This window comes from Aethalodelphis obliquidens, unplaced genomic scaffold (assembly GCF_003676395.1).
Source record: "Aethalodelphis obliquidens isolate GAN/ISIS:26980383/991018 unplaced genomic scaffold, ASM367639v1 scaffold1, whole genome shotgun sequence".
Taxonomy (NCBI): Eukaryota; Metazoa; Chordata; class Mammalia; order Artiodactyla; family Delphinidae; genus Aethalodelphis; species Aethalodelphis obliquidens.
Window position 1 is genome coordinate 97,823,924 of NW_020837945.1, and position 14,274 is coordinate 97,838,197.

Here is a 14,274-nt window from a genome sequence, read left to right on the forward strand (position 1 = left end):
TGGTCAAGGCTCTGAGGTGAATTGAAGTAGAATTTTGTGGTCTGGAGACTAAATCTCACTCTGAGGCTTCACCGTCTCTGGGAAGCATTTGCTGCTTCAGTGAAGTGCCCTATTGATGACCCTGGTGTGATCAGGGAAGCTCTTGCAAGCATCGCCATTTCTGCCCAGCTCAGGCTCTAAGATCTGAATCTTTATGAGGGCATATGTTATTTTGAAAGGTGCTTTGGGAGCATAAGTGGGACATCCAGAAAGTTCTAAAGTTGATAATGTGAAGGGCATTCACTGAACACAATAACAGAATCACTACTTGAGAGGTGGGGTGGGGAGGGGGAGGTATTTTTCAAAATACATTGCCGGAGGCTGGGTTAGCCCAGTCCCTTTTCTCCTGTCTCTTGCCAGTGCAGCCTCTCTCAGCTTCATGGTAGTGTTCATTATAAAGAAATGTGGGGACTTCCCTGGTGGCGCAGTGGTTGAGAGGCCGCCTGCCGATGCAGGGGACACGGGTTCGTGCCCCGGTCCGGGAAGATCCCACGTGCCGCGGAGCGGCTGGGCCCGTGAGCCATGGCCGCTGAGCCTGCGCGTCCGGAGCCTGTGCTCCACAACGGGAGAGGCCACAACAGTGAGAGGCCCGCGTACTGACAAAAGTAAAAATAAAAAAATAAATAAATGTGATCCACACTAGAACGTGATCGTCTACTTGTGAATTAGCCTCCTCTTGTCTCCTTGTGGGCCCTCTTCTTGGGTCCTTTCTGGTGTGGGCTTCCTCTCTCCTCAGCTGCTTTTCACTCACTTACATGTAACAGCTGGTTTTGCAAAGGATAACTCGTCTGTCAAAAAAATCAACATACCAGTGAAAGAAGTTACTATTTGCCTATCTAAATCTCTCATTTTAATTATTTCTCCTACTTGGTCCTTTGGCTTTCATTAACTGTTTTTCTTGTCATCTAGTTATGTTCATATTACTTGTGATAATTAGAGTTTTGAGAACTATTTTGGAATCGCTTGCAGGAAAGAAATGCTATTTGAACTTAATTCTGACGCATCAGTCTCTGACACATAAAGCAGAGGCTTTATCTTTTGACAGTGGGACGAATACTTGTGAGTCTTGGCAAGGATAGATCTGAACAATCTGGTGAAGGACAATTTCATTTTCTGCCAGTGTCTGGCCTTTCAAATGAAATTAAACTTGATCCTGGAATTTGAAGTGGTGGTTGCTTTTCATTAAAATTTTACAGAGGGCAGCTGTAGAGGACATAAACCCAGCAGACGACCCTAATAATCAAGGGGAGGATGAATTTGAGGAAGCCGGGCAAGTGAGGGAAGAAAACTTGCCAGATGAAAATGAAGAGCAGAAACAAAGTCACCAAAAGCAAGGGAATGCAGAAATGGAGGAGCATTTGGTGGTAAGCAGATGCCACGAAGGACGGTGGTTTTAACTCGGGTATTTTAACAATGCCTGGTTTTACGCAAAAGGGTAGCCATAACCTCATGGACAGGAGGTTCACCTCTTTGGGTTTTTGGGGGGGGTCATCATGTGAAATGCCCACCCTCAGAGAGAGCGGGTGATGGGCATCCTGGGCTTTGTGTTGAGAATGGTTAGTCATCATTTCCTGGCCCCTGATGCATTGAAAGTGTAATGTTCATGGTGGCCTGCCTGTTCTTTGTCCCAGAGGACTGGACAACCCATCTCCAGTGTTCGGTAACCTGAGCCTCCCCTTTTGTTTCAACAGATGGCAGGAAATCCAGACCAGCAGGAGGACAATGTGGATGACCAGTACCAGGAAGAGGGGGAAGAGGAGGTAGGAAGGGGGAGGGCAGGAGGCCAGACTGTTTGGGGCCTCACGCTCGCCTGCAACAAACCTCGGCCCCGCGGGCTTGTGTAGAAAGGTTTAGAGAGCCGTAGGCTGGGTAAGGAAGGGTGGTTTCAAGGGGAAACGGACCAAGGCTGTGGAGACATTTGGTTAGAAGATAGCAAAAATGTGATAAAATCCTCCTCTCTGGTTTACCCTAGAAATTTTGAATTGAGAAGACACTTGGCCTTCCAGAAATGGCGAACTTAGGTTTATGTGATCTTTGTAAGAATATTTTCTCCTGTCTCTTTCCCTCACAAGAAAGAAAAGCAAAGCTCTGCACACTGAGGGTCTGGACTATCCCCAGAGACTTTCCCTGTAGACATGGTCACAGTGCCTGTGTCACAGGGGCACCCCCAGACACTTAAAAAATTTTATAGCCTCTCCTTTTAGCCTCTGCCCTTCTAAGAATTTAGCATCTTAATCAAGTTTAACAAAGAAGCAAAGGAGAAATATGTAAGGAGCTCTGTTGAGTAAAATGCACTTGGGCGGAATTTCTTAACATTTCATTTGAGTTTGCTTCTTGCTGTAAACCTCTGGCATATCGTTGTTAATTAGGTTTATAGAGCATCTGCCTTGGTGCCACAATCATGTAATTGACTGATGAACGCTGTTGGTTGTAGCTGGTTAGTCACGGCGGGGTACTGTATGGACCGCTGAAGCTCAGTTCTTGGGAATATGATACAGATGAGGCCAAGGCCCCATGTTCAGTCTCTCTCTGGACCAGCAAATGGACCAGCAGATTAAAGCCCTGGTTCAGAGGCACCTCTCAGCCAGGCCTCTTGCAGATGTGTGGCTCTGACCCTAAGGGGAACGGCAGGAGAGGTCGGACAAATGGCAGCCTGAACAAACCCCCCCAACCCCTGCGAGCCTGCTCAGAAGGCACGAGCTGCCACACTCACGGGCATGGTTCCCTTGACTAGGTCTGCCGCCTCGTTTAGATTGCATTTATCAGCTTTTCAGAGCTGATGCTGAAATTTGTGTTTATACCGGGAAAACAGAAAAGAACCTCATTCTTTGCAGTCATTGGCAACATACACCTCTAGTCATGTGCAGTCTACCTGGCTTGATCTTCATATTCTCTCTCCTTTTTCTCATCCTGCTGTTCATCCTAATGAAGCCCCTGAGCTGTGTTATCAGAAGAGAGCGTTAGAGAACCCAGCAGCCTTGAATATTAAGACGTTTGGCAAGAGAAAGATATTCATCTGGACCTCTCTTGTAACAGGATGTCTAGACTAATATTACTTTGTTTCATTATGTCAGATGCCAGGAATCTTTGGGAGATTAAAAGAGAAGAGATTCACCTTGGCTCCTTTTTAAAAATTCAGAAGGGTAAACATAAAATTTTAATCAGTATTTACTGATTTTTTTTTTTTAACTTCTATATTCTATCAGGTAAGGTGGAGAGAGAAATCCTGGGATCCAAGAGGGATCAAAGATAGAAAGAAAACAAAGGCAGAGAGGCGGGAGGGAAGGAGGATGATGACCAGGCAGAGCCTGGTGCCCGACGCCGGGCAGCTGCTCCCCAGGCCGCTGTCCCTCCTCCCTCAGGGGGCCTGACTGACTGGAGCCCTTCCCCCTCCCTGCGCCTGACCCCTAGTTTCCTGCCCAGAGCTCCTAGCTGTGGCACCCCGTCCGCACTTCCTAACCCTCACACAGAGGCTCCAGGTCACCACGCCCTCTCATTTAGGGTGGTTGCCACGTGAGCTCTCAGCAGAAGACCAGCGTGCCTCTCTTCTTCCTGGGTACCTTTCCCCTCTGCCCGCTAAGCGCCCCTTGCTCAGGCTGTGTTATATTTTTCTGGTAGTTCCTGTGGTGATTAGTTAATGGATTTTCCCACCTCTTTCCATTGTTCTCAGCTCTTCCCTTGAGGAGGGAGAAGCACTTCCATATATCAGGCAAGGACTAGTAACAAAGTTCTCAGCAGACTGCAGCAAAAGAAGAAAAACAAAGAGGGATGCAATACGTGAGAACACATAGCGTGTTGTTTACAAGTGCTGTGTGTGTGAGCACTGAAAACCATAAAACGCTGTGTGATTTGCATCATTTTTACCTTCCTTAAGCCTCAGAGTCTTCCACTGCCCCAGCTGACCCCTGGGATGTAAGGCCCATTGCTGCCGTCGGGTCCCCTCCCTTCCAGCCCACAGTCAGCCTGACTTCTGTCACATTTGCTCCTAGGGAGGAGCTGCATCTTGCCAGGGTTATACCTGTTCAGAGGTACAGCCCATCAGACTGATTGAACTATGAGAGTAGAGGACCCAAAACAAGTGTGCATTCTCCCTGCCTTTTCTTATCTGAGTGCAACAGTGTTATCCTTCTGAGACATAAAGACGGATGGCTATTAACACACATTCATTGTTTACTGTTTGGGATCCTTAGAGTCAAAGACATTCATATGGTGAGCCCATCCTCATGTTGCTTACTTTACAGATTTTTTATATCCGTATGAGCAAACGAGACAAACTGTGACATTGCCGAAAAGTACTATGTGTGCTTTAAAATTATTTATTTCTTCGAAGATTTTTAATCCCAGTTTCAATTTCAGTGCTTGTGATTGGTCTGTTCATATTTTCTATTTCTTCCTGATTCAATCTTGGCAGGTTGTGCATTTCTAAGAATTTGTCCATTTCTTCCAGGTTGTCCATTTTATTGGCATAGAGTTGCTTGTAACAATCTCTCATGATCTTTTGTATTTCTGCAGTGTCAGTTGTTACTTCTCCTTTTTCATTTCTAATTCTATTGATTTGAGTCTTCTCCCTTTTTTTCTTGATGAGTCTGGCTAATGGTTTATCAATTTTGTTTATCTTCTCAAAGAACCAGCTTTTAGTTTTATTGATCTTTGCTATCATTTCCTTCATTTCTTTTTCATTTATTTCTGATCTGATCTTTATGATTTCTTTCCTTCTGCTAACTTTGGGGGTTTTTTTGTTCTTCTTTCTCTAATTGCTTTAGGTGCAAGGTTAGGTTGTTTATTCGAGATGTTTCCTGTTTCTTAAGGTAGGATTGTATTGCTATAAACTTTCATCTTAGAACTGATTTTGCTGCATCCCATAGGTTTTGGGTCGTCGTGTCTCCATTGTCATTTGTTTCTAGGTATTTTTTGATTTCCTCTTTGATTTCTTCAGTGATCACTTCGTTATTAAGTAGTGTATTGTTTAGCCTCCATGTGTTTGTATTTTTTACAGATCTTTTCCTGTAATTGATATCTAGTCTCATAACGTTGTGGTCAGAAAAGATACTTGATACAATTTCAATTTTCTTAAATTTACCAAGGCTTGATTTGTGACCCAAGATATGATCTATCCTGGAGAATGTTCCATGAACACTTGAGAAAAAATGTATATTCTGTTGTTTTTGGATGGAATGTCCTATAAATATCAGAATGTGTTACTGTCGATTTCCCCTTTTACGGCTGTTAGTATTTGCGTTATGTATTGAGGTGCTCCTATGTTGGGTGCATAAATATTTACAATTATTATATCTTCTTCTTGGATCGATCCCTTGATCATTATGTAGTGTCCTTCTTTGTCTCTTGTAATAGTCTTTATTTTAAAGTCTATTTTGTCTGATACGAGAATTGCTACTCCAGCTTTCTTTTGGTTTCCATTTGCATGGAATATCTTTTTCCATCCCCTCACTTTCAGTCTGTATGTGTCTCTAGGTCTGAAGTGGGTTTCTTGTAGACAGCATATATATGGGTCTTGTCTTTATATCCATTCAGCCAATCTGTGTCTTTTGGTGGGAGCATTTAATCCATTTACATTTAAGGTAATTATTGATATGTATGTTCCTATTCCCATTTTCTTAATTGTTTTCAGTTTGTTATTGTAGGTCTTTTCCTTCTCTTGTGTTTCTTGCCTAGAGAAGATCCTTTAGCATTTGTTGTAAAGCTGGTTTGGTGGTGCTAAACTCTCTCAGCTTTTGCATGTCTGTAAAGGTTTTAATTTCTCCATCAAATCTGAATGAGATCCTTGCTGGGTAGAGTAATCTTGGTTGCAGGTTTTTCTCCTTCATCACTTTAAATATGTCCTGCCAGTCCCTTCTGGATTGCAGAGTTTCTGCTGAAAAACCAGCTGTTAACCTTATGGGGATTCCCTTGTGTGTTATTTGTTGTTTTTCCCTTGCTGCTTTTAATATGTTTTCTTTGTATTTAATTTTTGACAGTTGGATTAATATGTGTCTTGGCGTGTTTCTCCTTGGATTTATCCTGTATGGGACTCTCTGTGCTTCCTGGACTTGATTAACTATTTCCTTTCCCATATTAGGGAAGTTTTCAACTATAATCTCTTCAAATATTTTCTCAGTCCCTTTCTTTTTCTCTTCTTCTTCTGGAACCCCTATAACTCGAATGTTGGTGTGTTTAATGTTGTCCCAGAGGTCTCTGAGACTGTCCTCAGTTCTTCTCATTCTTTTTTCTTTATTCTGCTCTGCAGTAGTTATTTCCACTATTTTATCTTCCAGGTCACTTATCCGTTCTTCTGCCTCAGTTATTCTGCTATTGATCCCTTCTAGCATATTTTAAATTTCGTTTATTGTGTTGTTCATCGTTGTTTGTTTCATCTTTAGTTCTTCTAGGTCCTTGTTAAATGTTTCTTGCATTTTCTCTATTCTATTTCCAAGATTTTGGATCATCTTTACTATCGTTATTCTGAATTCTTTTTCAGGTAGACTGCCTATTTCCTCTTCATTTGTTAGGTCTTGTGGGTTTTTATCTTGCTCCTTCATCTGCTGTGTGTTTTTCTGTCTTCTCATTTTGCTTATCTTACTGTGTTTGGGGTCTCCTTTTTGCAGGCTGCTGGTTCGTAGTTCCTGTTGTTTTTGGTGTCTGTCCCCAGTGGCTAAAGTTGGTTCAGTGGGTTGTGTAGGCTTCCTGGTGGAGGGTACTAGTGCCTGTGTTCTGGTGGATGAGGCTGGATCTTGTCTTTCTGGTGGGCAGGTCCACGTCTGGTGGTGTGTTTTGGGGTGTCTGTGGACTTATTATGATTTTAGGCAGACTCTCTGCTAATGGGTGGTGTTTTGTTCCTGTCTTGCTAGTTGTTTGGCATAGGGTGTCCAGCACTGTATCTTGCTGGTCGTTGAATGAAGCTGGGTGTTGGTGTTGAGATGGAGATCTCTCGGAGATTTTTGCTGTTTGATATTATGTGCAGCTGGGAGGCCTCTTGTGGACCAGTGTCCTGAAGTTGGCTCTCCCACCTCAGAGGTGGAGCACTGACTCCTGGCTGCAGCACCAAGAGCCTTTCATCCACACGGCTAGGTACGTGGGGAGTTTCTTGCCTTTTGGGAGGTCTGAGGTCTTCTGCCAGCATTCAGTAGGTGTTCTGTAGGAGTTGTTCCACGTGTAGATGTATTTCTGATGTATCTGTGGGGAGGAAGGTGATTTCCGTGTCTTACTCTTCCACCATCTTCCCCCTCTCCCCGCCATCTTCCCCCTCTCCCAAAATTATTTAAATGTTTAAAAATATATAGAGACTAAACGACCACTTTGCAAAACCCGAGTGCTCGGTTTCTCCCGTCTAACTGAAAACAGATTGATCTGAACACTCACGCAAGAGCAGGTACAGGGTTTCCTGGCTCCCTTTAGTGGTATGTCAGCCTGTGAATCACCACATCAAGAAGCTGTCCAGATAGCAGAAACTCTCCTATTAAATATTCGCTGGTAAGCAAGGGTGTTCACCACCATAGTGGACATTGTTGGAAGGCCCTTCCATTGTCACATCCCATACACTTCTTTGGATTCCAGGATTCTTGACTACTTAAGGTGCAGCCTTCTGGTTCCTGGCTCATCCCGTAACACCTTTGATGCATCAGAGAAAGGTGCGAATACATACGGGGACTGGGTAGCTAGCCAAAGCCCATTTCAGAATCAGAAGATCTGTTTTATCTTGTTTAGTTTTTGCTATTTATTAAACTTTGCCACATCACATAGGGACCATTGCTAAAATGCCTAAAACATTAGCTTTCAGTAATGAGTAATGAGGAGCGGTGTAGGAATATATTTAACAAAATGTTTGCGTCGGCTTTAGCACGATAGTAAAGAGGGTCAAGTGTGGAAGACATAATTGGCGTGTCTACATTGTAAAAGAGTCGCATTTGGCTTCTGGTTATTAGTGTAAGCATAGTTTAAAATGAGAAACTCCATATCACTTGGTCCCATTTCAGCAGTGCCTTTAAGATGGATTTGAATTACTTTTGCCCCAAACATGAAGCATATATTACTAGAATAGAAAAGGTACATTTATAAATTTGAAAAACTACAAAATTTTCTTTTGTGCAATCCCTAAATTAAAAAGTAATTTAAATCAGTGGTTCCCACCTCAGATTATATTGACAACTGGTCAACAACCTAAATTTCCTACAATAGATCCCAAGAGAAGAGAAGACAGAACTCATAAACAGGTGTTTATCTCTCTAGCCAGAGACATTCATTGTCACTCAAGCGAATGGCTCTCAGGCTTTGCTGTGGCTAAGAATCACCTTGGAAAGTGTGTAAAAAGTACAGATTCCTGGATTAGACCTTACCCTTGGAGATTTTGATCCTATCTGTGTGGGGTGTAGGAGTTGGAGTTTTTCACAAGCCCCCCAGCTGATACTGATGTTTCGGGAGCACACTGTTTAGAGAAGCACGCCTACGACAGGTCAGGTCTGTAGCTAGACTTTGGGAAGTCTGAACCTCCTGAAACTTCCATGCAAAATTATGTATACCTATGCCCATTTACTAAAGATTTCCTAACCAAACTGTTAAAAGGGTCCATGACTCCCCCTGCCCGTCCCCCACCCCCCCCACACACGGAGAGAAAATTAAAAATCACTGCTTTTTATCTAACCCTTTCTTTGACAGATAAGACACTTGAGCTTCAGAGAGGTTACATAAGTTTTCAGAGGCCACACAACTTGTTATTGTTAGAACCATGATTAGACCCTACCCAGGTCTGCTTTTAAAAGCTACCATGATTAAATATACTAAGCACAGTAACTAAAAAGCTGATATGGGCAAGTTTTTCTTTATAGAAGTTAGTCAATACAGAAGGAATGATGGAATTAGAAAGTCACCCGTTTTGTGACTCCTAATTAAAACAGTTGATTTAAGAGCAGTCATCAGTGGATATCACCAGATAGGTGGAGGTCAGGGGATTTTACCATGGAGGGATCAGGCTGTAGCTATCTGAGCTCACTGGCCAACCTTAGCTTCACTAAAAGTGGGACAAGCATTATATGCCTCCTGATGTGATGAAAATATGAAATCTACAGCATCACCTCTGAAAAGTCCTTGTTTTGCAGATTGAATCTGAATTCATTCAAGCCTTTAAGCTAACTTCCTTTTATAAGAAATGTGGAGGCTAAAAATATGAGTTAAGTGATACCTTAAAGAAGCAAATAAATCCAGAATGTGGGTCATTTTACTGGACAACAATTCAAGATAGCATTAAGGGAAAAAGAGGGGAGCGGAAATGGTGTTAGATGTGGCCTTTGTTTGGATCATGATTAGAACAAACCAACTATAAATAGACATATTTAAGACGATCAGGAAAATGTAAGTAAGGACTAGACACTAGATGATACCATGGAATTATTTATCAGACGTGATAATGGCATTATGGTTATATAAGAAAAGTCCAGTGTGTTTAGAAATACATTCCGAGATGAGTAGGGGTGAAATTACATGCTATCTAGAATTTTAAGAATAAATTCATCAGAAAATAAAGACAAGTGATAGGTGATGCAAGTGTGGCAACACTGAGGTAACCTTTGAGCCTTGGTGATGGCTGTACGGAGTTTATTGAATTATTGTCTTTATTTGTGTGTGCCTGAAAATCTTCACAGTAAAAACAAGTGACCTTATAGTTCATACAACCTGGAGAGTTGAGGAGCGAAGGTTTTAACACAGGTCTGTCTGACCCCATGGTCTGCGTTAGGGGGCTGGCAGACTACAGGCCTGGGCCTATTTTACAAGTGAAGCCTTATTGGAACACAAGCCATGCCTTTTGGTGTACATGTTGTCTAAGGCTGCTGCTGCACTAGAGTTGGGTATTTGCTAGAGACCTTATGGCCAAAAAAGTCTGGATATTTACTCTCTGGCCCTTTGCAGCAAAAGTTTGCCAACACTGGTCCTTTTCACCATACCACAGTTTCAAGGCAGTTCCCTCCCAACCCCAACTAAAGCATGTTTAGCGTTCACTAGTATATTTTCATTATTAAGGCTGTAGAAGACACGTCTGTTCACGGAAATTGACTGGGGACACTTCAGCAGTTTTCAATTAGTGAGACCTTAATATAGTCTGAAATAAGTGCTTCACTGTTTTCGTTACAATGTCCTGGGAAATGCTGTGATGAGATTCCATGACTAAGGGCAGAAGAGATGTCATTGGCCACTGATAGAAACTGCAGGTAAAACAGAGGTGTCTTCTTTATAGCTTGCTCTACCAGGACACATGAATACAAAGTATACTCTATACCTGTCCCCACAATGTATTTATTTGGTGCCAGCGTGGTGTAGGGGCTGAAAGTCCAGGCAACAATTGACTGGTTAGAAGAGGTTCGTGAAGGCTGGGCTCTGTTAGGGCATCTTTGAAGGGTCATCTTTGTAAGCTCCTAACAGGCCAGGGTCCCTCCAAAGTGAGTCTGGTGGGTTGCAGTTCATCCTGCTGAACCTGGGCTGGACACCTTGAGGCAGCCCTTAATTAGTCATTCCTTAATTATAACACCTGCATACTTTCCTCCCCTTGCCCATTTCTGGGATATTTATCACACATACACCCCGCCCCCCAAAATTAGGTAATTTTGTGTGTTATTCAAGAAGACTTACTTTTATGCCGCTCTCCTCAGAGAGATCAGGGTTCTTTCTGGTACCTGGACACTGCATTATGCTTAATTGGCAGTCAGCGATTTTTTGAAATGTATTCAAATGACTTAAACCTTTTGGCATATGTATAGTTTTCAGAATCGTTAAGTTAGAAAATATTTTACTCTCTATTTGTGTGGAATGTGATCGTTAAATAGAAATTATTTCGCAAAAATATTTGGATGCTTTCTTTGATTTGCATTTTGAAAAAAAACAATCGGAATCAATGACACATAATAGTAGTAGCATACACGAAGAAAACTACTTAAAACAGGAATGTGTTAGAACACTAAAGAGATGTAGGGATTTGAGGTAGCTTAATAACTATTATAGATAGGTAGTGGTGCCTGGTTTCTGTGCCTTTACAGAGCAGCTATATTTTGCATTGATTCATTCATTGACTCATTTCATTCAACAGTATTTATTAAGCAATTGCAGTGTGCCAAGTACGCATGTAGGCATGGAAGGCAGTTAGTTGAGTAAGACAGATGGTTCCTGTCTTTACAAGAACTTACATTCTGTCAGAGCCTTCAGACTTCCAACAGTTCTCCCATTTAATTTTATAAGGTGAATTTCTTCAGGTGTTATACTTGGAGTGTTAAACAAATCAGAAACACAAAGGTCCTAGATTCTGAATCACATTGATTTTTTTGTAGTAGGTGTATTATACATTTCTTCATGGCTAATAGACCAGTCAAATCTCTGACTTTCTTTTCAGATTTATTTTTAGTTTGATTTTGTCTCTGCTGCTTTGAATGAACTTTTGGGAAATCAAAACATGTTGTTGCAAGTGTTGAAATGATCAGGGTGTCACCTGATGTCTCTGGTTTGTTTTAGGTTCAGGAAGATTTGACTGAGGAGAAAAAAAGGGAATTGGAGCATAATGCTGAAGAGACCTATGGTGAAAATGATGAAAATGTACGCATAGATCTACCTATTTCTATTGCGCTTGTGTGCCTGTGCGCGCAAGTATGGGAGATACGTATGTATAGTTGGAAAGATACCAGTGGGTACATCTAAGGTGCCGTAGAGTTTAACAGGCCAACCTAGAACTAGGAAAATCTGTGACAACCTGAAGATTAGAAAAGACTGTAGCACTCTCGCCTGTTGGAACATTTTTCTTGTTTTCTTTCTCCAAAAATGAGTAACTTCATACTGGTTTTTTGGGGTGTTTTTTTTAGAGGGAATTATTTATACCACTAACTCTGTGCCCTCTCTCTTAGTTTTCCTTTTTTTTTCTTTTTAACTTCAAGGCCGATGAGAAAAACAATGATGGAGAAGAGCAAGAAGTTCGAGATGACAACCACCCCAAAGGCCGAGAGGAGCACTATGAGGAAGAAGAGGAGGAGGAGGAGGACGGAGCCGCTGCTGCTGAGAAATCTCGGCAAAGAGCTGAAATGTAGCCGTGTCCGATTTCACAGACAGAGCTCAGCCGACGGATTCTTTTCAAGCTGCTCAAAAATAAATCTGCCTACTGAACTCTAGGATATTTAACTGTAAAAATTAAGAATTTAGACTTCTTTTTTAACTTTTGTATTAGAAATGCTCATACATTTATATGAATATATTTTGTTAACCTAGGTTAGAGCTTCTTTTTATATTCAAGCAAAACATGAACGAGAAGAAAAACAATAAAGCAGACCTTAGGCTCTGAATCTCATTTTTCATAGATTATGTGATGTTGAAGAAGACATTGCTTTTGTATATGTTTCAACTTGTTCCTTCTCTGTCTTCTATGTTCCAAGCATTCTGTTGTTTGCCTTTGATGAAATGCAGGATAGAGAATACTGAAAAATGCTGTACAGACATTAAGGAGAATGGCCAGTTTACTAATTGCTGCCTTTCCGAGGTTCTTATGCATAGGTCTGATAGAATTTTCACCAGTCTGTGTATCTCTAGCATAAGATTCATGGACAGAGTGACATACAGTTAGAAAGACGTTTTTGCTATAAAGACATTTTTTTCAGGCTTTTCAGATCAGTTAGAAAAAATGTTTGGCTTAAAATCACAGCTCTTCCTCTTGAGAGGAATTAAATTTAAATGTGAGATAGAACTAAAACTCACTTGACAGTATTCTAGACTTAGATATTTCAGGATTCAAACAAGGTATGACACATCAGCGTATTAACCTTTTTGAAGGACTGACGCCTTGTTTAATAACTAATTTAGTGTGTATGGGTGGCATTTTCCACGTGAGCACCCCTTTTTTTTCTGTAGTCACCCAGTGATAGCTTTGTTTTAGTATCTAATTCTCCACAGTAATATATATTTCCCCTGTGAGCTCTGTGCCTCTGTATGTAATCACTGATGACAAGCATGAATATGAAGACATATCAAATTGTACAACTGAATAGGGTATTTTTCAAAAACGATATGGTAAAGTACACATGGTGGTATGGTTGACCCTCATGACTTTTCTCTGTGCTGGGAATGGGTCTACTTTATGCCCATGGATAGACTTTTAATGATTATGAATTATACAAGTCCCTTAAAATAAAAATATTAAAAATCAAAAATTTCCCATGGGATAGAGACATATTGCAGTCTCCAGTATAAAGATTTTTAACTAAATAGAATTAGGTTATATCATTCTTCTGTGTGTGGTTTTATAATAGTACTTTCAAATCAATAAAAACAGATTTCAATTTCTACCATTATCGTATGAATGTAATTTTATTTTTTAATAACCACACTCATGTATGGTTTTGATTAGCCCAGTTGAGTGATTATGTATGTATGCATAGGAATGTTTTGTTCAAATGTATTTTGGGTTTTCGGTAATCATGAATCAAATCTTACCTTTATGTATAAAAACCCTTTATGTAATGTAAAATGTATAATATTGTACATAATATTCAGAATACAATTATTTTGGTAAATTAGTTTGTATTTTTAATGTCCCAATTGCAGTATTTAATTATTTGAAACTTGGTAATAGTCAATAAAGCTATAAAAAGCAAGTGATAAATCTTTGAAAGTATGTGATTTTTTATTAGTTTCTGATCCTGTAACATTATTCAGTTCTTTTTCATAAAAGGAAAAAATTTTAAGGGGAACCAATGTATATTAATGAATTATAAAATGCCTTTCCCAATCTTTCTCGACTTGGATTGGCACGAGTTCCGCCCCCCCCACTTTTCTAAAGGAAGAGCTAAGAATTTTTATTTTATTTGAGCTAGTTCTGGAGGAAGAATAATGAGAAATGTAAGAGAGTGTCATGTGCAAACACACAAACAAAAAAACTACTGAATCCTCCCTGGGAAAGCAAACGAACAATCGCAAACCATTCTACTCTGTATGGCGCCAAGTTATAGGGCTGTTTAACCTAATGTGTGGAAGAGAATCACCCAGAACTGATCTACATTAATGAGATGAGCAGCAATAAAATGTCACTTGTATTTACCTAGCCAATTAATCTGTGACTTTTGGTGCAACCCATATGTCAAAGGATTTGGTACCAGTGACATAATCAGAAGGGGGAAAAAAGTACTTTTTTTAGGCCAAGTACAGTGGAGTACAAAAATGCTGCATTAGTACAGATGTAATGACTGGATATTTATGAGTGACTGAGTAAGATCTAGGAGT

The 14,274-nt window shown here is 40.8% G+C and overlaps 1 protein-coding gene across 8 annotated transcripts in view; it reads left to right on the plus strand.

Moving 5' to 3' along the window:
• Positions 1 to 13,649, plus strand: part of GOLIM4 (golgi integral membrane protein 4) — an 80,316-nt gene extending 66,667 nt beyond the window's left edge. For all 8 annotated transcript variants that reach the window (XM_027112332.1, XM_027112324.1, XM_027112341.1 and 5 more), the window contains 4 exons: positions 1,236 to 1,403; positions 1,731 to 1,799; positions 11,527 to 11,607; positions 11,943 to 13,649. In XM_027112332.1, the coding sequence (XP_026968133.1) occupies positions 1,236 to 1,403; positions 1,731 to 1,799; positions 11,527 to 11,607; positions 11,943 to 12,092 (468 nt within the window). In that variant the 3' untranslated portion in view covers positions 12,093 to 13,649. The remainder of the gene's footprint in view (positions 1 to 1,235; positions 1,404 to 1,730; positions 1,800 to 11,526; positions 11,608 to 11,942) is intronic.
• The last annotated feature ends 625 nt before the right edge of the window (positions 13,650 to 14,274 follow it).